This window comes from Alternaria alternata, assembly GCF_001642055.1.
Source record: "Alternaria alternata strain SRC1lrK2f unplaced genomic scaffold CC77scaffold_4, whole genome shotgun sequence".
NCBI lineage: Eukaryota > Fungi > Ascomycota > Dothideomycetes > Pleosporales > Pleosporaceae > Alternaria > Alternaria alternata.
In genome coordinates this window covers 568349-591562 of record NW_017306193.1, presented here as the reverse complement: position 1 = coordinate 591562, position 23214 = coordinate 568349, and the positions used below count along the sequence as shown (strand labels likewise).

General features: G+C 52.3%; 11 protein-coding genes across 11 annotated transcripts; 5 read left to right on the top strand and 6 right to left on the bottom strand.

The window, feature by feature from the left end:
- Window positions 1–861: 861 nt before the first annotated feature.
- On the bottom strand, window positions 862–3689 carry CC77DRAFT_626731 (hypothetical protein). The gene is made up of 2 exons (XM_018532510.1): window positions 2049–3689; window positions 862–2000 (listed from the first exon to the last, which is right to left on the bottom strand). Exons 1-2 carry the CDS (start codon window positions 3192–3194, stop codon window positions 1110–1112), a joined length of 2037 nt encoding a protein of 678 aa, XP_018389214.1. The 5' UTR covers window positions 3195–3689; the 3' UTR covers window positions 862–1109.
- Window positions 3690–5450: 1761 nt separating this feature from the next.
- On the top strand, window positions 5451–6635 carry CC77DRAFT_982716 (NAD(P)-binding protein; the record flags this gene model as incomplete). The annotated part of the gene is made up of 1 exon (XM_018536126.1): window positions 5451–6635. Exon 1 carries the CDS (start codon window positions 5709–5711, stop codon window positions 6633–6635), a length of 927 nt encoding a protein of 308 aa, XP_018389213.1. The 5' UTR covers window positions 5451–5708.
- Window positions 6636–6848: 213 nt separating this feature from the next.
- CC77DRAFT_625032 (alpha/beta-hydrolase) lies at window positions 6849–8798 on the bottom strand. Its single transcript, XM_018532505.1, has one exon. It carries the CDS (start codon window positions 8407–8409, stop codon window positions 7063–7065), a length of 1347 nt encoding a protein of 448 aa, XP_018389212.1. The 5' UTR covers window positions 8410–8798; the 3' UTR covers window positions 6849–7062.
- A 348-nt stretch (window positions 8799–9146) lies between these two features.
- CC77DRAFT_1058289 (hypothetical protein) lies at window positions 9147–9705 on the bottom strand (the record flags this gene model as incomplete). The annotated part of the gene is made up of 2 exons (XM_018528117.1): window positions 9147–9486; window positions 9542–9705. 2 exons carry the CDS (start codon window positions 9703–9705, stop codon window positions 9147–9149), a joined length of 504 nt encoding a protein of 167 aa, XP_018389211.1.
- Window positions 9706–9930: 225 nt separating this feature from the next.
- CC77DRAFT_625030 (hypothetical protein) lies at window positions 9931–10951 on the bottom strand. Its single transcript, XM_018532504.1, has 2 exons — window positions 10838–10951; window positions 9931–10769 (listed from the first exon to the last, which is right to left on the bottom strand). The coding sequence occupies exon 2, from the start codon at window positions 10546–10548 to the stop codon at window positions 10057–10059; it is 492 nt and encodes a 163-aa protein (XP_018389210.1). The 5' UTR covers window positions 10549–10769; window positions 10838–10951; the 3' UTR covers window positions 9931–10056.
- Window positions 10579–11222, bottom strand: CC77DRAFT_1058288 (hypothetical protein; the record flags this gene model as incomplete). The annotated part of the gene is made up of 4 exons (XM_018528116.1): window positions 10579–10771; window positions 10838–10966; window positions 11028–11040; window positions 11099–11222. The coding sequence occupies 4 exons, from the start codon at window positions 11220–11222 to the stop codon at window positions 10579–10581; spliced, it is 459 nt and encodes a 152-aa protein (XP_018389209.1).
- CC77DRAFT_982710 (hypothetical protein) lies at window positions 11222–12599 on the top strand. Its single transcript, XM_018536125.1, has 2 exons — window positions 11222–11578; window positions 11639–12599. Exons 1-2 carry the CDS (start codon window positions 11407–11409, stop codon window positions 12454–12456), a joined length of 990 nt encoding a protein of 329 aa, XP_018389208.1. The 5' UTR covers window positions 11222–11406; the 3' UTR covers window positions 12457–12599.
- Window positions 12600–12708: 109 nt separating this feature from the next.
- CC77DRAFT_1091966 (glutamyl-tRNA amidotransferas-like protein) lies at window positions 12709–14704 on the top strand. Its single transcript, XM_018529608.1, has 3 exons — window positions 12709–13204; window positions 13254–13429; window positions 13482–14704. The coding sequence occupies exons 1-3, from the start codon at window positions 12753–12755 to the stop codon at window positions 14390–14392; spliced, it is 1539 nt and encodes a 512-aa protein (XP_018389207.1). The 5' UTR covers window positions 12709–12752; the 3' UTR covers window positions 14393–14704.
- A 2155-nt stretch (window positions 14705–16859) lies between these two features.
- CC77DRAFT_1017422 (Pex24p-domain-containing protein) lies at window positions 16860–18907 on the bottom strand. Its single transcript, XM_018524401.1, has 2 exons — window positions 17657–18907; window positions 16860–17607 (listed from the first exon to the last, which is right to left on the bottom strand). The coding sequence occupies exons 1-2, from the start codon at window positions 18881–18883 to the stop codon at window positions 17122–17124; spliced, it is 1713 nt and encodes a 570-aa protein (XP_018389206.1). The 5' UTR covers window positions 18884–18907; the 3' UTR covers window positions 16860–17121.
- An 81-nt stretch (window positions 18908–18988) lies between these two features.
- On the top strand, window positions 18989–20049 carry CC77DRAFT_1058284 (mitochondrial import inner membrane translocase-like protein subunit tim16; the record flags this gene model as incomplete). The annotated part of the gene is made up of 2 exons (XM_018528115.1): window positions 18989–19000; window positions 19636–20049. 2 exons carry the CDS (start codon window positions 18989–18991, stop codon window positions 20047–20049), a joined length of 426 nt encoding a protein of 141 aa, XP_018389205.1.
- A 690-nt stretch (window positions 20050–20739) lies between these two features.
- CC77DRAFT_1028751 (hypothetical protein) lies at window positions 20740–22845 on the top strand (the record flags this gene model as incomplete). Its single annotated transcript, XM_018526471.1, has 3 exons — window positions 20740–21692; window positions 21817–22516; window positions 22579–22845. 3 exons carry the CDS (start codon window positions 20740–20742, stop codon window positions 22843–22845), a joined length of 1920 nt encoding a protein of 639 aa, XP_018389204.1.
- Window positions 22846–23214: the final 369 nt, after the last annotated feature.

Sequence of the window (23214 nt, the reverse complement as noted above, 5' to 3'; positions counted from 1 at the left end):
TGGGGAGGTCTCTCCAATAAAGGAACTGTGGCTGTAGCGCCAGGCGGGCTATGTGGTGTCGTCTAACCTGAAAGCGAATGGCATACGGTATCACGAAGCGGGAAAGACTTGGCCGGTGGCTTTCTTGCAATCACACTTTCGACTAGTACAGATAGATGTACTGTGCTGCCAGTAGGATTGCTTATCGTATCGGGGGAGGCTTGAAGTTTGCTAGCAAGGAGGTGGAGCTGGACGATAGCCCGCGCCCCTGGCAGTCGCCTAAAAGCCATCTTTGTATGGAACGAACATAATGCTGCGCATGAGCTCCAAGTCTCGGAGGCACAAGGCTGGAGCTTGATGATTCCTATTGAAGCTTGGTATGGATGGGTGCCAGGAGATGAGAATGCGCCTTCTCGCCTGTCGCGCAGTCGCGGGACATCGCGAGCGGGGTCGTTCGCGCCATAGCCACCACGCCGCCCATGTGCCCTACCGAGAGTCCGAGACGAGTTACGGCCATGATCTGTGTATAGCGAAGCTTGTCTCTCAACCTGATGCACTGGACACCGAAACGTACCCATAAGCAGTCCATCTCCGTAAATATGAAAAATATTTCCAGACAGAGGCATGCAACTCATCCGTGGGGTTCACCGGTCGGTCCCATCCCAGGAATTCGGATTTCGATTGCACAGCCTTAGGCAGTAGCCTGGAGCTCACAAGCTGCAGTAAGCGACGCAGTAGCAATGAACGTATTGGTGTAAGTCACAAAGTATCATTCAGAAGCCTGGAGGCCTTTCAGTGGTATACCATTTTCCGCCTAACACCATTCTTTCCCATCTAACTCCTTCAAACCGACCAGCAGTACGTTTTGGATCATTCCTATCCCTATATATATGCACATAAGGAAGCCCAAGGATCTCCTAGAGAATGCAACCAGAACGACCCCCGCTTACAAGAAACACACCGCATGAATCAAAATGACAGGCGAGTGCATGTGCAACTCGAGCTGTGTCAGCGCGCAACGCCAGAGGAACACCAAGTCCTGATCGCTGGAAACGCGATTCAACGTCGACGGACATAGAAAAAAAAATCGGGTTAAAGAAGAGTTTTAGAAGCGAAGAAAGACAAGAAGTCTAGGCATCCTCAAGTTGCACTCTTTGGCTCTTTCGGTTCCTGACTTCCACCATCGTAGGGGTCAGAGCCAATCGATCCACAACACGATCCTCATGCGGGCTTGTCATGGTACGAACCACAGCTCTTGGGCTGTTTGCTCTGCTGACAGATACACTCCTCGCAACGCCGACCATGGCCTTCGCCGTAGCGACTTCTTCCGTCCTTCCTTCCCTTCTTCTCGCTTGAATCTCTGCACGCTTCTCACCAAGTCTGCTGGCCGAATGTGGCGGAGTTGACAAACTTTGCAATCGTTGTAGAGGCGAAGGTGCGTCGAGGGGAGCTGAAGCCGGGTGTGATGAGAGCGCACTGAGTTTTGTGACTCTTGGCTGCTTCTGCGAAGGAGAGCGGGAGAGTGGGGAATCTGACACACTGTTGACCATAAGGTTCTCGCTTCTTGCAGTCTTGCCAGGCTTGGAGCAAATCTCCCACTCGGGCTCTCGCTCATCGAGGCGTAACTTGATGGGTTTGGAATGACCAGGTGATGCCTGAGCAACTATAATCGTGATTGATTCGGCCTCAGATTCGAAGCTGCGGATCGAAGTAGGGGTCAATGATGGCTTCAGGTACGGAGATGCGGCAGGCTTCAGTTTTGTAGAATCAATATGTACCGTTGGAGTCTCTGCATTTTGGGCGAAGGTTTGCTGAAGTGGAGACTTCGTAGGCATTGTTTTAGATCGCTTGAGATCCTTCCTGCTGCGGTTCATGATCGATCCGGAAAGAGGTGATGGTGCGCGATTTGAGTTGGTGGAAGGGAACAGCGAGAGTCGGGGTGAACCAGACACTGGAGTGGGCGATGTTACACTGCGGTGAAGGCTGTAATCTACAGGACTTTCGTCGTTTTCATTGCCCTGCTGTGCTATTAGCTGAGATCCAACGTAGCTCAAGCTGTGAGTACACACCTTTGCGGACAGCTCCTGCAGTGGCTTGACCCTCTCAGCATTGCCTTGTCGCCGTGCCAAGAGCGATGACCGGCTCGGGTCTGACTGCAAAAGATTTCCGAACATAACACTGTATCTCTCCATCGTTATGTCTGGAAGACTGACATCAAGAAGAGGCCCCCCGTCGTCTACAGACGTGGTGGGACCTGTTTTCGACACTTCAACCTTTGGCACAGGTGGGGGGGCGTCGCCTAAAATGTCTCGTGCTCCTAGATCCGGTGTTGTAAAAGCTCGTTGCATGGACTTTTTAGGTCCATGTGATGGGACACTTCCGAGCGTTAATGCCCGTTCCCTGGTCGCAGACGTCTCTGGTGGCGATTGAGGCGGAACAAACTCCCCAGGTGACCACTTGCGTGATGCTCGGATGTTGGGTCGATAGGTAGGTGGGGACACACTTCGCAGTTTCTCCCTCTCCTTTTCCTCCGGTTGAGATGCCTGAGGTGCCTGAGGTTCGAGTACTTCGTCATCATGGTGGCTGTCTGCTCGAGGTGCTGCAGCAACGGTCTGCGCCAGCTGATAGAATGAGGGCTTTTCCACTGGAGGTGGAGGCGCTTTACGGAATAACGACTTCCATCGACTGAGTTTAGATTTTGGTGCTTCCGGGCGGCTGGCCAAGGAAACTGAGGAATCGTTGGGTTGGCTTAACATCGCCATTGAAGAATCGGGAAACTTGGGATCTACTGTTGATATCGCCACCTGAGATGCCGCTTTCCAGTGTGAGCTTGAGGTAGGCGAACCAAGAGCGATTCCAATGACTCCCTGCTCTTTCGTGGCGTCCGGGCTGTAGAGTACAGTTGTGGAAGTGGTAGGCGATTGAAAGGAGTGGATATGATCCTGAGAATAGATCGATGCTACAGGATTTGTTTTCTTATGGAACATGGGTAGACGCTCTCCAGGTCCGCCTGACGTGCTTGGTCGCTTTGCCGTATCCGGAACTCCTAGATTTCCTTCAGTCCTCGAATCAGAAGTTGTTCCCTTGTATTTGTCAAAGTCTGTTTGAGGACCCTTAACGGGCGGCATTGAGTCCCCATTGTCTTGCTCCGTGGCCTCCCTGCGATTGTTTCTCAGAAACCTCAGCGATTTCGACCTTGTAAGCATCCCGGGCATCTTGGGTTTCAAGTTCGTTAGAGTATCGGAAAGTAAATTGAGGTTGAAGGAAAGACTAGAAGATATGAGCGCAGACGTAAAGGAATGGACGGCTCTATTGAGCCAGAAAGATAGAACAGGCCGCGACACAGTCGTGGGAAGGTTGAAAGAAGAAGAGACTCAAAGAACGGCGGGATTTGCGCAAGTATCACCACCGGTCCGCCAGGAAACGAACCTGGCGCCTCCACACTTCGCTGTCATCATACCAGCGGCAATCATCAATCCACTTTCGCGCGTCTGAGAGAAATTGCAGCGTCGAGAACCCGTCACGAGACCAGGGTCAGGGCAATGCACATTGTGTGAGACGGGCGAATTCGATTGGCTCCCCGGCTTGTCGCGCCAACATTACCCATGGCCGTTGACAGGATTACCTCGTAAGTGTCTTTGCAGGGTGACGATGCCGGGGGAACAAGCGACAAATGCTGCAGGGCTAAGAAGTTGTGGATAAGCACAAGCCTGGTTTCAAGATGACGCTGGGCCGAGGAGCAATTTCGCGATCCGCCGCCAAGACGATCTGACCGACATCACTGGCTGTGGTAAGATTGTCAAGCAGTCAAGGCTGCCCACAACTCAATGTGCTACGAGACGAGAGAGCTCAGATCTATTCTTGCGATACGAGAGCTGAGAGACACAAGTATAACAGCAAGTATGGCGGCACTTGGTTGCGCTGAAGCAGCAAGTGCTCGCCCGCCTATGATCGACGGGAAATGAGGCCCCAACACACCATGGATAACGGCGCGACGTTTCGGAAATACCCAGAGATTGCGCGCGAGGTCTCGCCGCCTTCCTAATCAGAGGCAGGCATGTATACGCGCGACGGAAGATTGAAACGAGACCTAATGGCCTGGCCTCAGGCACTTACGCGATGTTGTGTAGGCGGCTAATTCGCCGTACATGCAAAACGCATCCCACCTGTGTATGCTCAATCCAGAGGATATGCCGAAGGCGAGTATAAGCATCTTGCTTGCCATAACCCCACAGCCTGCTCGCGGAGCGTGCCGATACGCTGCTTCGCAAGCTCACCATGCAACTAATCGAACGACTGTTCTCGAACATCTCAAGCACAACTTGATGCTGGCCGTCGCACTATGTTCAAGTGCACACGAAGACGCGTGTCAAATGCAAAATCCTGCGAGGTATATTAGCGACCAATATACTAGCCTGGACAGCCTTCCAATGTTGAGAGAAGCGACCCTCTTCTTTGAAGAAATCCGTCTCAGGCTGGCATCGCGAACCTGATATCCTGATCAGCAATATCTCTTCTCGTCATCCTGAACACCGTGTGGCAGCATATGCGAAGCTCAGAACGGACTCGAGGTCACATTCAGCTCTTCCTGTTGGTCGCTTTCTTCTTTCTTATGTACTGCACAACACGCGTGCTCGTTTCTTCTCATTTCCTTGCTTCGCCCGAGCCGCTCATAACGATTTTGTGCTGTGTATCGTGTGGTTATGGTCGCACTCTGCAAGGAGTGTCGCAGGCGCTACGTCTGCGGTTTGTTCGAGTAGGGTACGGTGGTGCGGGAAAGCAGGGGTTAACGGAACGCTTGCTGTTCAGAATGTAGTAGCACAGGTGGGACATTCGTCCAAACTAGTTCTACCTATTTTCCTACGTATAGCTAGATTGATCAGCGAGGTTCTGCAATACTTATCAACATATCGTCCAGAGTCGGCGAAGGTGTTCACTAATCGAGAAGCTCAGAAAGCGTCCGTGCGGGATTGGGAGAGAACGGCGGAGACTCCGAAGAGGACCCTAAGAGAATGTGTTCAGTAATCTTTTCGAAGTTTGCATGCATCTCGCGGCTTGTGGGAAGGTTACGCCCAAGCAACATGCAATGTGAGAAACTTTAGCACTCTGTGTTGTTTCGATCATAACTTGGCCTGATAGCTGAGTTGACGCGTTGTTACAATTTGCCTCTCAACCGATGGGAGGGTAGGTACCGGTGAGCCTTCCAGCAACCGCATGCCTCGATTGTATGCTGGCCATAAAACACATAGCGAACGACGATCAAGAGTGTGGAGAGAAGAACGGCGGGGACACCTTCGCCCGGTCGGCCACGAGTCTTGCCGAAAGTCTAACGACAGACCGGCAAGACCGCTAATCGGGCTTCTTTTGTGACTCTTGGTCCTAGAAACAACCAGACTTTTCAGTTCAGATTCTAATTGCCAATCTTCGGACGAGATCCGCGATGTATTGACAGCGGCGTCTACCGTTGTCGTCTTCCAAAGCAGATATATAAGGTTAACACCACGTTCAGGTTCATCTCTTGAATATACCACTCAACTACCAGTACCTATCAACAACCAATCTATCCACTCAGTCATTGTTCTTCAAGAATCCTAAAAGACCTCACGATACACCACTCCACACAACTTACTAGCTACCACCAAAGCATCCCTTTCTTTCCCTCTTTCTTCTCCAAATAAGACGCTACAGTACATCCGAATATCGTATCCATCGACCACAACATTCTGAACATGCATTTCAATCCCGAGAAAGAGATACCAGATCTGTCGGGAAAGAGAATTATCGTGACGGGCGGCAGCAGTGGTCTCGGCAAAGAGAGCGTCCTCCAACTCGTCAAGCACAACCCAGATAAAGTGTATCTCGCAGCCCGAACAAGCAAGCGAGGCAATGCAGCAATCGAGGAGATTGAGAAATCAGTCCCCTCAGCAAAGGGAAAGATGCACTACCTTGAGCTGGACATGGCATCTTTCGCGTCCGTCAAGCAAGCCGCCGATCGCATCCTGTCCGAGAACAACCGAATCGACATCCTTATGAACAACGCCGGAACAAGTGCCAACCCTGCAGGTCTAACCAGCGATGGCTACGAGATCCAATTCGGCAGCAACTACATGGGACCAACCCTCTTCACCAAGCTTCTCCTTCCACTGCTTCAGCAAACCGCCGAGCAACCAAACAGCGACGTCCGCATCATCAACCTCAGCTCTGAACTCTTCAAACAAGCACCTAAAGAGGGAATCTCGTTCCCCACGCTCACGACACCCGCTGAAGAGATAAGCACCGTAGCTCGCTACGGTCAATCAAAGCTAGCAAACTACTACTTCAGCAAGCTTTGCTCCCAGAAATATCCCAACATCACATCAATCGCTCTACATCCGGGTGTCGTCAACACGGGTATCTGGGACCACTTCAAGGAAAGGAGGCCTGTGCTAGGAGCGGTGCTTTCTGTCTTGTCTGGTCCTTTTATGACTAGTGTCCCCGACGGTGCGAAGATGCAGTTGTGGTCCAGTACCGCACCGAAGAACCAGGTTAAAAATGGTGCGTTCTATACCCCAGCGGGGAATGGTAAGGAATACACGCAAGCGATACTGAAGAACGATAAACTTGCGAATGAGCTATGGGAATGGACTGAGAAGGAGTTTGCTAAGCATGGGTATTAGTTGCAATCTTTGTTTAACCGTCTGAGCAAGATTCATTCATTTAGCGCGTCTTGAGATACCGACTTGTACTTGTATAGAGGGATGGCGATTATTGTTTGTCATTTAGTGAAACGCCAACGCCATGTTTATAGAGTAATAATAACGGAACAATATTGCTGCTGAATATCAGAGTGAAACGAATTGATTTAGTACCTAGAAACGGTAGCGACCACACACACGTGAAGCGTCCCAAACATCTCACGGAGCAACGTCATACTGCACCCAGAGACTTGAAACAAACCCTGCACCAAAGACGTGTTTATAAAAAAAGACATGCATCTATACAGATGCTAAATTCGCTCACTGTCAAAAACCTATCAAACGCCGCTGATGTGAGATTTGAAAATTCATAACCAAAAAACTAAATACCATACGTCACAGCTTACACTCAAGCCTGCGCCTGCTGACCCGCCCTGCCCAAGTCCACGCTCTTATGATATTTCTTACATGGCAAGTTCTGATGTGAGTCTTCCTCATCGTCCTCAATGTCAAACATACGCTTCAGCTCCTTGCACGCTACCATATATTGCTGTCGAGCACCGGGGCTCTCCCTGAGAGGGTTAGGGGCCTTGTCCCAGCCATGCGGCACACCAGGCACACAGTGATAATGTACGCGCTTTCCAAGATCCTTTTGTAGACGGTCACGGAATCGTTCACCTTCAGCGAGAAGCATGTCCCATTCACAGCAGAAGAGGACGATGTCGTCAGGAAGGGCCTCGAGCATGTGCTTTGGCGCCATGCCGGGGCTGAGCCATGGGTGTGCAAGATCGAGCGAGGGTGGCTGGAGGTATGAATCATCGAAGAGATCGGTAAAGACAGCGGGAAGGTTCTGGTCAACCCTTGAGCAGGTCTCTCGACGCTGCGCGCGCGTTTGTGTGTAATCGGTAGGTGGATAGAAGGATACTATGCCTCTTATCTTGAGAACAGTGTTGGACGCTTCTGTCATGACTGACACTCCCGAAGTGTCTTTATAGGAGGATACGAGTGATAGCGAGGACGCACCTGTCTGGCGGAGCATAGCAATACGATCGAGGCGAGACTTCTGGCGCACGAGCGGGACACGAGAGCCGTTGGGTGTGAGGTTCTGGCCGAAGGCGGGAGGAGGCTGGAGGCCAGCATTGGGAACGTTACCAGCGCGGTTATCGATGATCTTGGCGCCAGACGTAGTTCGATCGAAGAGCTCGCCCTGCAGACACAGGGGAACGGTAAAGCTCATGTTTCCTCCCGAGGAGAAGCCCGATATAGCGAAGCGATCGGCATCGAGCATCAATTCGTCGGCATGTTGTGCCAGCCAGAGCACCGCGTCGGCACCATCCTCGACGGCTGTAGGGAACGGGTTCTCTGGCGCAAGACGATAATCGACGCTGACGACGACGGCTCCGACCTCGTCGACGACAACTCCACACCAGCGCGCATCGTCGTGCGCGGTGCCCAGAACGAAACCGCCTCCGTGGAAGTTGATAACAACAGGGTATCTCTTAGTACCCTTCAGCTTCTTATGCTTCTTGTATTCCTTGGGCACGTAGAAATTGAGGCGAAATTTGCCTTTCAAGGGCGAGACGGTAGCATCGATGTCTCTATGGAAGGCAGGCTTGGGTGGTCGTGGTCGGGCGAGACGATGCAGCATCATACCGATGCCCATAAGGACGCGCCAGAACTGCGCCTGGACGTGGAGCATCCATCGTGGCCGGCTGGTCTTGGACTGTGGTGGTGGGTTGTCGACTGATACCGTCATGTTGACTGTTGATGGGGACGTTGGTCGGATCACCCTAAGCGGCGCGCGCCCATCAACGAGGCCGCGGGCGATAAAAGAGTCGAAAGGGGGGCTGTGCTTGTGGCAAGCCGCGTGCGCAGGGACAGATGAGTGATGTCTAGTGTCCCGATGGTGTGGACCTAGAATTACAGCAATAGCTTGCAGTCGGGCGTGTCAAGTCTGGAGTTGTGTGGGCTCCGTCGCAAGCGTTGGGATTCTAGAATTGTGAGACCTGAGGCGCGCATTGGTCTCCGATAGGCGATGACGTATGCTAATCAGCCGCTGGCCAAGCAACACCCCATGTATGCGACGTCGCGCTTTCACCAACTTGGACAAGCACACATTCAACATACATCGCTCGAGATCGGTTTGAACGACATGAATTCATGTCGCTCCTAGTGATATCATTATCGACTACTGTGTGTGTGTATGTGCAGCTACAGGGTGGAACCCACAGAACACAAGGGGTACAGGCCACGACCCCAAACTAAAAGCAAGCAAGCCGAGACGGGTATATGGCTGCTCAAGTCCTCAGAAAAGCGCCAGACGCTCGCCTATTGATGCTGCCAACGACCATAATGCGAATGTAAACAAGTATGAGAGAACCGTTGGCCAAGTTGAAATCAGATGTCAAAGAACGCCAGAAAGCTGTGTGTATGCAAAACATGTGAAGAAGAATCGATGGGAACGAGGGCAGGCCAAGAGGGCAATCGACGCAATCATGCATCGACAAACTCGTACTCGTCATCTTCAGGAGCCACATGTCGCTTGGGCCGTGGCGTCTCATCGTACAAGTCAAGCACCTCATACTCGTTCTTTACCAGCTTCTCCGTCTCCTTGGTCTCAAAGCGCTGGACGGCTTTCTCGAGAGCGTGGTTCAGGATCTGGCTGCCATGGCTGGGACCCCGATGGGCGTCGAACGAGTAGGCGATGTCGGCATCTGGAGCAGGTGCAGCGGACGGGTGCTCAACGTCCTCGTCAGCGGACGACTCGTCACTAGCGGAAGCCATGTCCTTGTTGAAAGCGGTGCGCGCCTTCATGGGGCCGTGGGACGATGCCCTGCATACGTTAGTTCTCCGATGATCCCTCTTGACGGGGTCGAGAGGCGACTTACTTGACGTGAGGGTACAGCTTAGCAGGACGCGGCTTGCCGTCTTCCTCCCGCCGTCCAGGGCCGAACGACTGTCCATGCGCCCACTTCGCCCTGCTGTTCTTGTCGCGGTTGAACTCCTTGGCATCGCTGCGGAGGTCGCCCGTGAAGGTCTGGGAAGTCGACATGGCGGTGTTGCGGCTTGGTTTGGTGGTCGAGGCTCTGGTGTATATTGTGACTGGCTGGTAGGGTGCAAACGGAGAGTGTGTATTGGAGCTAGCAGGTAGATTAGGTGTAATGGAGGGAGTAAACAGTGAGAAGTGATAGGCACGACAGGTATGGCAAGGTAATATGCTCGGGAAAGAGGGAGGCGCGGCGGATGACTAGCAGCTGTCTTATGAATGACTCTAAGAAGTGACTCAGGATGATGAGGTCTGATCGGGCGAGGCGAGTGGCTATGCAGGCTCTCTTATGGTAGATTACGGATTACGGCTCGTGTCCGGGCCAGGCAGTTGTTTACTTGCGCCGTCCCTATGTCGTCAAGGGCGTAGGCACCATCCCCGCCTTTGTCGTGGTTCCTGATAAGGGGAGATGTGGGAGCTCATGACCCAGCTTCTAGCTTCCGACTCGCCGAGGCCCATTTCCCGCTTTAGCCCGAAGCGCATCCGGTTTGACGCTGTTGCCCATGATGCCATCATGGCGGTTTCAGACGGCTTGGGTGGCCAACGTGGGCGAGCTGGAGGCTGCCGTGTTCCTGGTTGGTGTCCAAGGACATGCGTGAAGCTCCCAGCTCTCAAGCTCTCAAGCGCCCCAAGCTGTGCTCCAGCTTCCGATCGCCGACCCCACATGGATCCTCCACACCTCAGACAGCAACAGTCACGGCATGCATCCCAACAATCGCAGCTTATTACATGACGCCCTTTACCACGCAGCCTTGATAAGATCCCGGACTCGGCCGCCGTGGCCGTGCACTCATTGCTAGCTTGTAACGTTAACCTGTTGTAATTGTCATGGTTGACCAAGACAGCCATTCCCAGTGCATCCTCAGGCGTATGCTTCAGCTATGTATGGTACGCGGCCTCCTCCTCATCCTCCTCGTCGCTACTTTCGACTAGACCAGCCTCGCTGGGAAGGACATCAGGAAACCAGCCGTATCTCCCAAGATCCACTGTATACTGCCCCATAGCATCCTGGCTGACCTCGACTCCTTCCCTGCGCAGCGCATCTGCTTGCTGAGCCGCTGCGCTCGGTCCTCTTTGTTCCAGTCAGCAATCGAACAGCAGCCAACAAAGCCTTGTTATGGCAACAGGAGGCGCTGACCTCGGACTGATGCCGCCTTTGGCGTTGATCACGCGCTGCCAAGGCACGTTGCGGCTATGGAACGTTGGACTCTTCTTGCTGCTATCGGTCGATGGCGAAGGCAGGTTCTTGAGACACACTCCGACTTGTCTTTGACGTCATGCGTTAGTGATATTGCGACATGATGGCAACGTCTTTTTCCATGTGTTACCTTGGACATTCGGCTACGATGAAAAGAAACATGTCAGCAAGTAGTCCTCGTCATCTGGTAATACAACGCACGCTTCCCTACTAGTCTTGCAATATGACCATAGCTAGTGACCTTGCCGGAAGGCACCTCTTGAATCGCCTCGTATACTGCCGTGTACCATAGCCAGACTTCTTCTGAGCGCTCTCCTGGTGCCATGGTGATTCGAGGTGTAGAAGTGACTGAGACCAGCTGCAAAGAGTCGAGCGGGATCTACATCTGCAGCACGCGACAACACGAGAGCACGTGATGCGGAACAGCTGCGCGCGCCAAGCTCTCAACTTTCCGTACCGAGCTTCGCGAGTGAACGTTTGCAACAACACTCGACCAACGCGCTTTGAACATGTCTGGACTCGCCGATTATCTGGCCAAGAATTATCTCACAGCAGACTCGGAAAAGAAGTCCAAGAAGCGCAAGAGGAAGAACAAGGATGCCGGACTCATCATTGACGACGACGACAGTCTGGGCTGGAAAGACAAGGCAGACGACGACGACGAGGATGCGCCAATGATAGGTATGGACATTGTAATCTCTGCACGTTGCGCAAACTTGGCTCTAACAAATTACGCTACAGTCGGTGGAGGCACACTCAAAAAGTCCAAGAAGAAGTCCAAAGGCACCAGTGCCGCAACATGGACAGCAGTGGGTGTCGCCGCGCCCTCCCACGCCGAACAACTCGCAGCCGATGCAGCTGCCGCCGACGCCATTATAGCAGGGACCGCCGCCGATCGCCAAAAAGCTGCTGAAGCCGAGGATGAAGCACCAGAGATGGTAGACACAGACGGCGTCATGAGGATGGAGTCTGGCGCTAAGGCAGGACTGCAAAGCGCCGCTGAGGTCGCGGCAGCAACGAAGAGAAAACAAGACGAGGACAAGCGCAAGGCCGAGGAGGTCGCAAAGGAATTGGGGAGCGCCGCGCAAGAAACTATTTACCGAGACGCCAGTGGTCGCATAATCAACGTCGCAATGAAGCGCGCAGAAGCGCGCAAAAAAGCCGAAGAAGAGGAGCGCATAAAGCGGGAAAAGGAGAAGGCAGCTCGCGGAGATGTACAGAACGCAGCGGCCGAGCGCAGGAAACAACAGTTACAGGATGCAAAGACAATGACCATTGCGCGGTATGCAGATGATGCAGAACTCAACGACGAGCTGAAAGAACGGGGGCACTGGAACGACCCGGCTTCAGGCTTTCTGCGCAAGAAAAAGGCTGGACGTAGTATTACCGGCAAGCCTCTGTACCAAGGACCATTCCAACCAAACCGGTACAACATCCGTCCAGGGCATCGGTGGGATGGCATCGATCGGGGAAATGGGTTCGAGAAGCAGTGGTTTGATTCGAGAAACCGCAAAGCAAATATCGAGAAGCTGGAGTACCAATGGCAGATGGACGAGTAGGCTTCTGGACCTGTTCTTAGCAAGCTCTCCAGAGCTCTTGTAGGGACATGACATGGATATTATTTGCATAGCGAGGCGTTCGGATTTATTACATATAAGACGCTGCAGGATATAGATCTATCGTCGTTTTCATGTTAGACCCTGTTACAGTCCATTGGTATCTTGTGAATCGTAAAGTGATGTTGAGTGTGCGAGTCAGTCCACGCCCTCACATGACGTCGCGACGACTTTTTGTCCCGCTCGTAAGTTCCGACATCCCACTCGCGACAACGCGCCGGTGATGCGTTCCACCCTCCATGTCCCTCTCCAAGCATGCGAAGACATACTTGGTGAATTACTCGAAATATAAACACCTCAATGCGTTCAACTCGTTCGTCGAACCGGCCGTCCTCACACGCAACGATGCCACCAGATCGAGTGTTGTCGGCGAACAAACCGCCTACAGCGTCACCGACAAGCCAATCGCGATAAAAGACAACATCTGCACGAAGCAATTGAAGACTACTGCCTCGTCTGGAATCCTCAAAGACTTTACCAGCCCATACGATGCGACAGTGGTGAAGCTGCTCCAGGATGAGGGTGCTGTGGTGGTTGGCAAGACGAACATGGACGAATTCGGCATGGGATCGCACTCGACACATTCGCATTTCGGACCGGTGAAGATGCAGAGATATGACGGAGAGGAAGCAAGTGTTGGAGGAAGCTCAGGCGGAAGTGCGCTCGCTGTCGCGACTTCGCAATGTTGGGCGTAAGTGTTTTATAGCCGACGATGATGGATTACGTGCTGAGACAATTAGTGCACTAGGTACCGATACTGGAGGCTCGGTACGGCTTCCTGCTGCGTACACGAGTGTCATTGGATTCAAGCCAAGCTACGGATTGATATCGAGATGGGGGGTGATTGCTTATGCCAACTCTCTTGATACTGTTGGAATATTTGGTCGGAACGTTGCGGGTGTGAAGCATATTTTCGGTGAGTTGATCGAGTTGCAAGCTGCCAAATCCATATTCCTGACCAAACACAGACAAGCTCAACATTCACGATGCGCGTGACCCGACTTCGGTTTCCAATACCACCCGTGCGAAATTCCGTGCAGAAAGCCGACCAACTTCACTGAGGATAGGCGTCCCTCTCGATTACAACATTGACACACTGCAACCCGCTGTCCGGAAAGCCTGGCTCCTTCGACTCAGGCACTTGTGGGATCGTGGTCATACTTTGCATCCTGTCCGGCTGCCAACAACACAGCAAGCGCTATCAGCTTACTACGTCCTTGGACCAGCCGAGGCATCTAGCAATTTTGCAAAGTATGATGGAGTACGCTTCGGCAGTAGAGCACCAGGCATCGATGGAACACCAGACAGTGTCCTTTTTGCTAAGACTCGAGGTCAAGGTTTCGGTCCTGAAGTTCAGCGACGCATATTGCTTGGGGCTTTCTCACTCAGCGCTCAAGCCATGGACAACTACTTCATACAAGCGCAAAAGGTTCGCAGACTTGTACAACAAGACTTTAACCGAGTGTTTGCGTTACCAAACCCACTGTTCGACTCCGAGGTACCTTTGTCAAAGACTGAGGGTGTGGACGTGATTATATGTCCTACGGCACCATCAACGGCGCCATCATTGGCTGAAGTCAAGACACAGGACCCGTTGCACTCCTATATGAACGATGTCTTCACTGTTCCAGCTAGTCTTGCCGGATTACCAGCAATCACGCTTCCGACAGCCGCACCCTATAACGAGGAAAAGTCAGAGAATTCAGGATCCCCCGACCCTTTCTTCAATACCATAGGACTGCAAATCATTGGCCAGTATGGAGACGACCAACTCGTTCTTGATACTGCCAAAATACTAGAGGAGATCACATCTACTCCGCAGAACCGTACCGGGCCTGAAGTGGATGCGTGGGGCAGCGGGGCCAAGTCGGATACATAAAAAGAACAAGCTGAGTAGCTTATGAATAAGTTCGTAAAGGTGCTAGAGCCATGCCGTCTTGCTGTTGCTGCCCTGTGCAAAACGGGTCCGACAGCGTTTGTAAATACTTTTGTTGGTGAAAAATATCCACTCGCTGCTGAGAGGAAATGCTTCGACACAGCTTCTGATATCCGAGAGACACAAGGTGGCAGATTGAGTAGTGACCCTATAGTCTGATGATTGAATGGATCCATGTGCTGCCAAAGGGTTGAAAGAGTCAGCAGAGTGCATGTAAATTGTCATTACGCTTGTACATGTAAATCTTGTCGTCCGATGCAACAGCAAGTTTGTGTCGAAGTATCCAATGATTATGGCCGAGGCAGCTGCTACACTTCAGGAGAGTCTTTAAATGTCGATCTTCAACTGCACTTGCACTCAACGTTGTCACAGTATCGTTTCATTTATACGAGCATCGCTTCCGCTAGATAACAGACTGTAGTAGGGGCAACCAGGGCGACCAGTCACACATGACTGATCCACTTGGACTATTGGGAAATGATGGCTGCTTTCTATGGACTACTAATGCAGCAGTGTGCTCAAGTGTGGGGATAAGATGTGTACATCTTGCCATGTACCTAGGTACCGCGGTAACCGCCGTCCACTTATGTGTCAAAGACATCCGGACTAGATCTCTTGCTGGGAGTATCTGTTCGCTTAGACGCTGCTTCACTTACGTGGACGATACATCTCATGATGTACTATGCCACATGCCGTTTTATCAGGGTTACCTAGGCATGTCCCCACGAAAACTACGAGGCTCCTCCCCACGTGTTGCCCACTAGCTGCATCATAGCTCGAGTGACGGACCGTCGCGATTGGCTTTTCGGTTGAGCGCTATGCATCATCATCCGATCACGCGCTTGAATTTAGTGTAAGATCTAGATTTGTAGCTGGTACGTCACATCAAATGCATTCACAAGACTTAGGAGCCGAAGATTCTAACGGTAGAAAATGTAGTTCGGGTTTCAAGATTTGAGTTATGTGCACTATAACGAAGGTTCTGGAGGGTATGTACTACAAGCTGGCACTGCCAAAGAGCGGGGAATACACCTGGGCAATATGCAGTGTAACCACCCGATTACCACGCAGCCAGTAGACGGTTGAGACGTAAGCACTCAATTACAAGTCACTAAGCTTATCCCACGTTGACGGTGCCGTGCCCGTGCCGTTCCCTAAGGTCCAAGGCACCAGGCCAACGGGTCCTGTGAGCGATCTGCAGCATGTCTTACATGTGCAGGACGTCAACTCATACGCTAGAACATGGTAAGGAAGTGAATTCCGAGGTTGTTCTCCATGTTAGTGGTCAGATCGCAACTTGGAGTGAAGCAAAGGTACAGTGGAGCTCACTATGGTGATGCGGCTGCAGCGGCAGATAGTGCCATGCCCAATACCATCGATGGATGCTCGTATCAGCCTGACGCTGTGAGAAAGCGTCCTTGCAACCGGCCCGATCAAGTATACCGGTAGATGCGGGAATTGTGCGAGAGGCCGCCTGAAGCGGTAACTCTCAACATCCAACACACCCAGTGTGGTGAGCCATGCCACCCTTCGCCGGTGAAGCTCCACCAACCAAGTGTCGCTTCCCTCTATCCCGTTTGTTTTGTATGGTCGACGACGAGCGTAGCGCACGCTTAAATGCGGAGTTGCGGTAGACGGTCTGGGAGGGGGCCAGGAGGCAAGTAGTAGCAAGTCGATATGTCACTCTTCATCTGACCCCACCGCCATGGCCAGAGTCGCGCATGATCAAAGGGCTTGGTATCCACCGCCGCGTGGGTAAGTAACCTGTTGGGCGTCGCGAGCTGGCGACCAGCCGGTCTATATAAGTGTCTTGCCCTCAGCACCTTGATGGCTCATCACGCTCATCACTTTCACAATCTAACCATCCAAACCAACCAAACAACCAATCACCATCATCAAAATGGCTCCCTGGTACGTCTTGCAACCAATCTTTGGTGTTTGGCACATACTGGTGTGCACCAAGGTCGCTGCATCAGGGCTAGCGCCAGCACCGTGATGGACACTTTACTTGGAAGATGGAGGGGCTCTGGCTAACGGATTGAAACAGCAACTGCTCTACCTGCAAGTGCGCTGGTGACTGCTCCAGCTGCGGATGCGGATCCTGCTCCGTAAGTATATCCTACGATGCATCGATACAGTGTTTCTACCTATCTACTCGAATTGGCACTAACGTTGGGAAATAGCACTAAGCGTCAAACTACCCTGAATCTCGAATCTCTTCCAACAATAACACACCCATGGAGCGATTTGGACATGGAGCAATAGCATTGTTGGAGGTCGGGGTGAACTGCCAATGTTAGGGTTACGACTGCTAGAAGTATCAGATGAGATATGACTATAAATCAATCATCATTCACTACAAGATTTGACCTTTGTACTGTGTTGTATATGTCTGAATGAGCTTGCTTGAGATTTTGGCAGGATAGGTAACTAAAGATATTGATATTGCTTTATTGCAGATGATTGAAGAAAGACATAGAAAAGACACTACCACTTTAGCAAACCGTCCACCAGGGCATCACTCGAATCTTCTGAACGAGCATTAGAATCATGGAAGAAACCATTTGTATTAGCGTGCAAAAGCCCCAAAATAGAGAAAGGACTCAAACAATACAGGTAGGAAGGCAATAATACATATACAGTGTCAAGGGTGCTTCAAGCGCACCACTACCTCAAATATCAAGATGTTGACGAATGTCATCACCAAGCCTCCACTCCTCATCCCTAGCCATGCGGTCAAGAGGGCTTTGCACATCGTCTTCATCACTTCTACGTGTACCAGTCGTACCCGCGTCGCTAACGACTGTAGCACCGCTGACACTACCGCTTGTGCTCTTGCTTCGCCTCTTCTTGAACCAACTCCTTTTGCTCTTTGTACTCGCTGCATCTGTATCAGAAGCTATCGACGCAGCATACTCGCGTCCGTCACCCTCGACTAGAGTAGGATCAGTGCTGGATGCTACACTGAGATTGGAGGAGAGCTTTGTGAGATGGTTAGGATCAAGATCTCCGGAGGTATCGATAGGACCGGGTTTAGGAGTGGGCATAGGAGTGGTATCTGTGGAAGAGGTGGATTCGACGAGCTCGGCGTCGCGATACCATTTCCGACGCCGAGTGTAACGTCCCCAGCCGTCTTGGCCTCTTCGTCCATCTCTCCACTATTCCAGTTAGTATCAACACAATACGAGGACAGTTTCCTAAACGTACCTTGTTATCATAGTATATCCACGCCGAGTCCTCTTTAGACACCCCTTTCTCGGCCTTGGAATCTTTCTCCGCGCCTTCGACCTTCCACTCACTGCCTTGCACCCACCGCCATCTTGACTGACCTCCTTCAACTTCAGGCAATTCGAAGTGTTCTTTTGGTGGAACAGGGTTCAAGTGCTCATCCGTCCAGGAGGCTCGCTCGTAAGCAAGCATAGAGGATGTCCATCCAATACCCAGCCACCTTCGCTGGTTCTCGTAGATGGAAAAGGTAAAGCGCACACCCGTAGATTCGGGCCGGCGCTTAGCTGCCAGTGAGGCTGCGACCTCCTGTGTGCTCTTCTTTCGAGGGGGCAGAGGAGGCGCACCCTTTCTGTCTACGGATACAATCTCGCCAAAGTCCAGGCCGGTGATAAAAGCGCACGTGCGTCGTACTGTCCTCGACCTCCAAAGTAAGGTGCGGGTTACGCGAGCGGGTCGTGAGTGCCAACTTAGCATTACTGTGCCTACTGCCAGCACGACTCGCTTTGTAGTCAGGATATAAAACGGCGGTAGAGTGAGCGCTATCCATAGTGGTAACACAAAAAGAATGCGGATGAATAGCACAGTGAGAGCTGGCCGTGTAGTAGCCGAGGTCGCCGTCCTCTGTGTGGACAGGAAGTCTGTGAGGCGCAGAAAGGGATCCAGTAGGATGTTGCAGCGTGAAGTGAAGAGCTTCAGACTATCCACAATCTCCTCCAAGCTCTTGTGGTGCTTGATGTTGGTGTCCGACTCGACCCGCTTGTGCGCCTTCTGTCCCTTCTCGCCTGTCCACCCCGTCGACGACAGTGGCGAGTATCTGCGCGTGTACATGCCCAGTATCAGGCCAGAGACTACTATGATGGGCCCTGCATATCTTGTCACGGCATCACCATACAGGACTACAGCCCAAAAGGTCGCGACTAGGAGAAAGCTCTCCCATGGATCTCCGGTTGTCCATGTTACCAGGCCCGCAAACTTGTTCAGAGGTAGTATGAAGGGATGCGAATATGCGAGCACGCGAGTAATCTGCGGCGGAGTGGCGGCGAGCAGTGGAGATTTCTGGTGTACGAGTATAGCGGATCGCAGTTTTGTTTGCGGTGTCGTCTGGCCTAAGTTGGCGGGGGAGAAGGACGCGTATGTTGGATTCTGGGGATCACCGGCCGGCTGCGGGGACGACGCATCGTTGCTGGACTTGGAAGAGGTGGACATGTGCACAATCCAGGGTGTATCTAGGTGGATATCAGCATGTTGTCGGCGCAACTGGGTTTCCACGAACGTTGTTGCGGGTTTGGAAGTTACCAACCTAGTGCTGCCATGCATGGAGATGTGCGTCATCGCCTGGCTGCGCAGACGAGGCTGAGTGCCGTGCTCGTGTCCAGCCACGCTCCGTGTGTATACTGGAAGGGCGGCTTCTAACAATGCAAACTTGGAGCTCAAGGGAAGTAACAAAGTGTCATGTAAGGCTGCACATGATGCTGCCGCCGGAAACGATGCGGGGGATCTTTGAGCATGTGAATGTCTTAGTCCGAGGGCGACTTGCGGAAGCCTCATGGCAGCCCATCCCGGGACAATTTCCACAAGAGCACGAATGGAAAGCGCGTACTGGGGACGCATTACTCCCACTTGCATCATCATCCGTACTGCACAACCACAGCCACGGTCAAGCGCACAGAGATGCTTGCGGAGATGGCAGTTTGCGATCGTGACGTGATTGGTCGACATTGCAGGCATCACGTGCCGGCTGCGGAGGCACCTGGGCAGGCCGAAAGCGCGGAAGGCGACCCAGAATTTTTGGACATGCCCTCATTGACGACAGCGCCCGCCCACCCACGATAGACAGGAGCCACTCACACACAGCTTTTGATTGCAAGTGGACATCGCGCACTCACTCTGCAACTCTTCTCTTCCCACAATGGTATGTTCCTGATCTCTGTCACACCATCTTTGACTAACGTCTACAGGCCCATCGCATAATAACACAAGTCGTCTTCTCCGGCGCTCGAATAATAGGCCGTGCCGTCTCCGAATCCTATCGTCAAGCCGCCGCTTCACAGAAATACGCAGCCGCCAGTCAAAATGGTGGAGGCAGTGGTGGCGCCTTTTCGTCCTCCAACATCACTATGGACGAGGCCTGTCAAATCCTCAACGTCGGTCCCGGAAAGATGGGCAACATCGAGATAGAGGCCGTCACAGAGCGTTTCAAGAGGCTTTTTGATCTGAACGATCCGAAGAAGGGCGGAAGTTTTTACCTGCAGAGCAAAATATTGAGGGCGCGAGAGAGGATCGAGAGGGAGGTGCAAGGACACCAACGGGTGGCGGAAAGGGAAAAGGAATTAAGAGAGGGGTTCAAGCCAAAGTTCACAAAGGATGAATGAGGTTACTCGGAAGCTGGCTACACGTCTTCTCGACTAGTCGACATCGAGGGCGAAGCCTACCGGCGATCCGTCACAAAATACACGGAATGATGAAGGAACATAATGTTGCATTTGGGGCGTTGGGCATAGCGTTTGAGCCTTGTATATTCTATGGGTACAGTAAGCGATGGCGCTTCGACGTTGAGAGTGTGGTCGGATAGGCATGAGTATGCTTCAGTCTCTCCACTCTCTTGTGTATTTTATTTCTTCCCCAGTGTTCCTATACTGTACTATCAACGCAGCTACGTCCTAGCAATCAACCCAAGGTTACTACCGCGTACCACTGAAACTCTTGTAATTTCACTGACTTTGGGCAAGTCCGTCAAGAGACTCTGTGTACAGACCATGTAGCATGGCAGATGTGAAAGGCGCTAGGGCACCAGCGATGTTAACGGATACTGTCTTGGACTGGCTTCACGCACCGACCGGTTGGAGGCAAGTTAGAGTGAACACCGGGGTTGGGTCGCGCTCACCCCACAAACCCACGGGCCGCGCTAGAGTCTTGGCTTACTCGCATTATGTTTCGACAAATCTTTCGCGCCCAAGAACCTTGGTTCATTTCGCATCACACCGCTATCGATCATCCGCCCACAACAAACCAACTCATCCATTGCGCGCGACAACCCCACCCCACTGCAAACGCGACTCAACATGGGAGACTCGTATCGCCCAGCGCGGCGCCCGCCACCGCTTGTAGACCGTATGACCTTCACTGGCAATGATCGCGACAACTATCGACCAGGCGGCGCGCGCAACGGCAACCAGCCCCAATTCACTTTCGAGTCTAGCCATCCTGCCCCCCGCTTTCCGCCTGCTGGAGACTCCAATGTACCGCGTGGCCCTGCGTCATCAAGAAGGCGCGGCCGTGGTGGGGCCTCGCGAGGCTCGTCTCGTGCGGATGGCAGGAACAACGCAAACGGCTACCGTCGGGGCGGTTTCAAGAAGGCCGCCCCTCATGAGCGCGCCCTTCTTAAACACCAAGACGAGGGTAGTCCGGAGCGCGCACTGGGTGTCGGAGACGGTCCTAACCGGTTTCTCAACCCGGATGACCTGTCTGATGACGAAGAAGCAGATATGTCAGTAGAGAGTGGCGACTCTGCCGATGAAGATCGCGAAGGTGGTGCGCGGGAGCCCAAGGCAGCCCGGACGCAAACCAAGCGTGCTGATGGCGACTCTGTTCCTAAGTGGTCCAACCCTGACCCGTACACTGCCTTGCCGCCTCCCGATGAGACCACAGGCAAGAGAACCGACTTTGTCAAGTTGATTCGAAAAGCAAAGAACGAAGAGGCAGAGAAGACTGCCGGACACAACTCAGTTGTTGCCAACGACGACTTCATCTCGTTTGGTGACGATGATGACGACAATGATCCTGATACTGTTCAAGGCTCCTTGAGCGAAATCGCACACATTGACAGCATTGTTAATAGGCAACAAGCTGCGCTAGCCGAACATCGGGCACCTCGTCCCGCGAGGAATAACAACAAGCGCAAAGTCACCATGAGCGGTGTAGTAGATGAATGGTTGCCCGTCCCTAACATCAATCCAACGCCGTGGCTGCCCTCACGCGACCCTTACGCACATCTTGCTACCGAACCCGAGAAGTGGTAAGTTCTTTGTATACCTGCAGCTAGATTTCTAGCAGAGGTTCGCAATGCCAGTTAGATCCTGGGACTTTGCACAAGAACCTTTAGACTTTACAATGCGATCTTTGTACTAACGCGATGCTAGGCTTCACAACGAGATTCTCGACTTCTATGACTTCGTCGCGCCCAAGCCCTTCGAGCACGAACAGCGTAATAGGCTGGTCAACCGTGTCAACAGCGCCATGGGCCAACGCAGGTTTCCTCAAGAGAACGGACGCATCTTGTGTTTCGGTTCCTTCCCTGCAGGTCTCTACTTGCCCACAGCCGATATGGATTTGGTATATGTCTCCGATAGGCATTACAACGGTGGAGAGGCCGTCGTGGACATGTCTGGGAGGAACGCCAACAAGAGTCTGCTTTACAAGGCAGCCAGGAGGCTTAAAGACACCAAATTGGCCGCCAATGGCCATGCTCAGGTCATTCCTGCGCGTGTTCCCATTATCAAGTTCGAAGACGCTCTCACGGGGCTTCAAGTTGACATCTCTTTCGAGAATTTGAGCGGAGTGCAAGCGCAAGCCACATTCGCACAGTGGAAGCAACAGTATCCGGACATGATATATATGGTAGCACTCATGAAGCAGTTCCTTGTTATGCATGGACTGAACGAAGTTCATACTGGCGGAATTGGAGGGTACAGTATCATCTGCTTAATTGTCAGCTATATTCAGCATTCCCCTAAACCGGACAACCTCGGAGAATGTTTCCTAGGATTCCTAAGGTACTACGGCGATTTTGATTTGGCCCGGAAACGCATCCAGATGCATCCACCAGCGATCATTGAAAAGGTAAGCATTCGCATGTCGATACCAAACAAGTTTGGTTAAGTTCATACAGCTGACAATCTCAGACCAACTATGGCATTGATGGCCGCCCAGAGAGGTACGACGGTCTTTCCATCCAGGATCCTAACCGTCCCGAAAACAACATCTCTGGTGGATCCCACAAGGTTCAGCTTGCATTTGATGCCTTCAAAGAAGCGTACCTCACCCTCGAAGACCGCATGCAGGCCGCCCGCTCTGGACAGAACATCGGGCCCAGCATTCTAGAATGTGTCTTTGGCGGTAACTACGAAACATACACAAAGCAACGAGACCACATGAGGAAACTCAAGTGAGTTGTGTTGTACTAGATTTGGAGCAGGCGCTACATATTTTCGTATGTACGCTGCTGGGATATAGCCTTCGTCCCTCTCATGAGCCCTTTTGGACTCCCATGATACTTCCCAGACTAGACTTACTTCCTCCTTGGCCAAAACTGGACCAGGACACCTCTTAACAAGGACATCGATGACGCCCAAACTTGGAATGACGAATGGGCACGAGTCATGTGGAAGAAGGTCCAGGCGCAGTTGAACGGAATGGTAATTGCAGCTTAACGGGCCAGCAGGGATGTCGAGTATCAGAAGAGTATGGCGTAAGGCGTCGTTATGGGTAGGCGAGTACGAATGCTTCGGCAGGGTCTACTCACGATGCGAACAGACTAG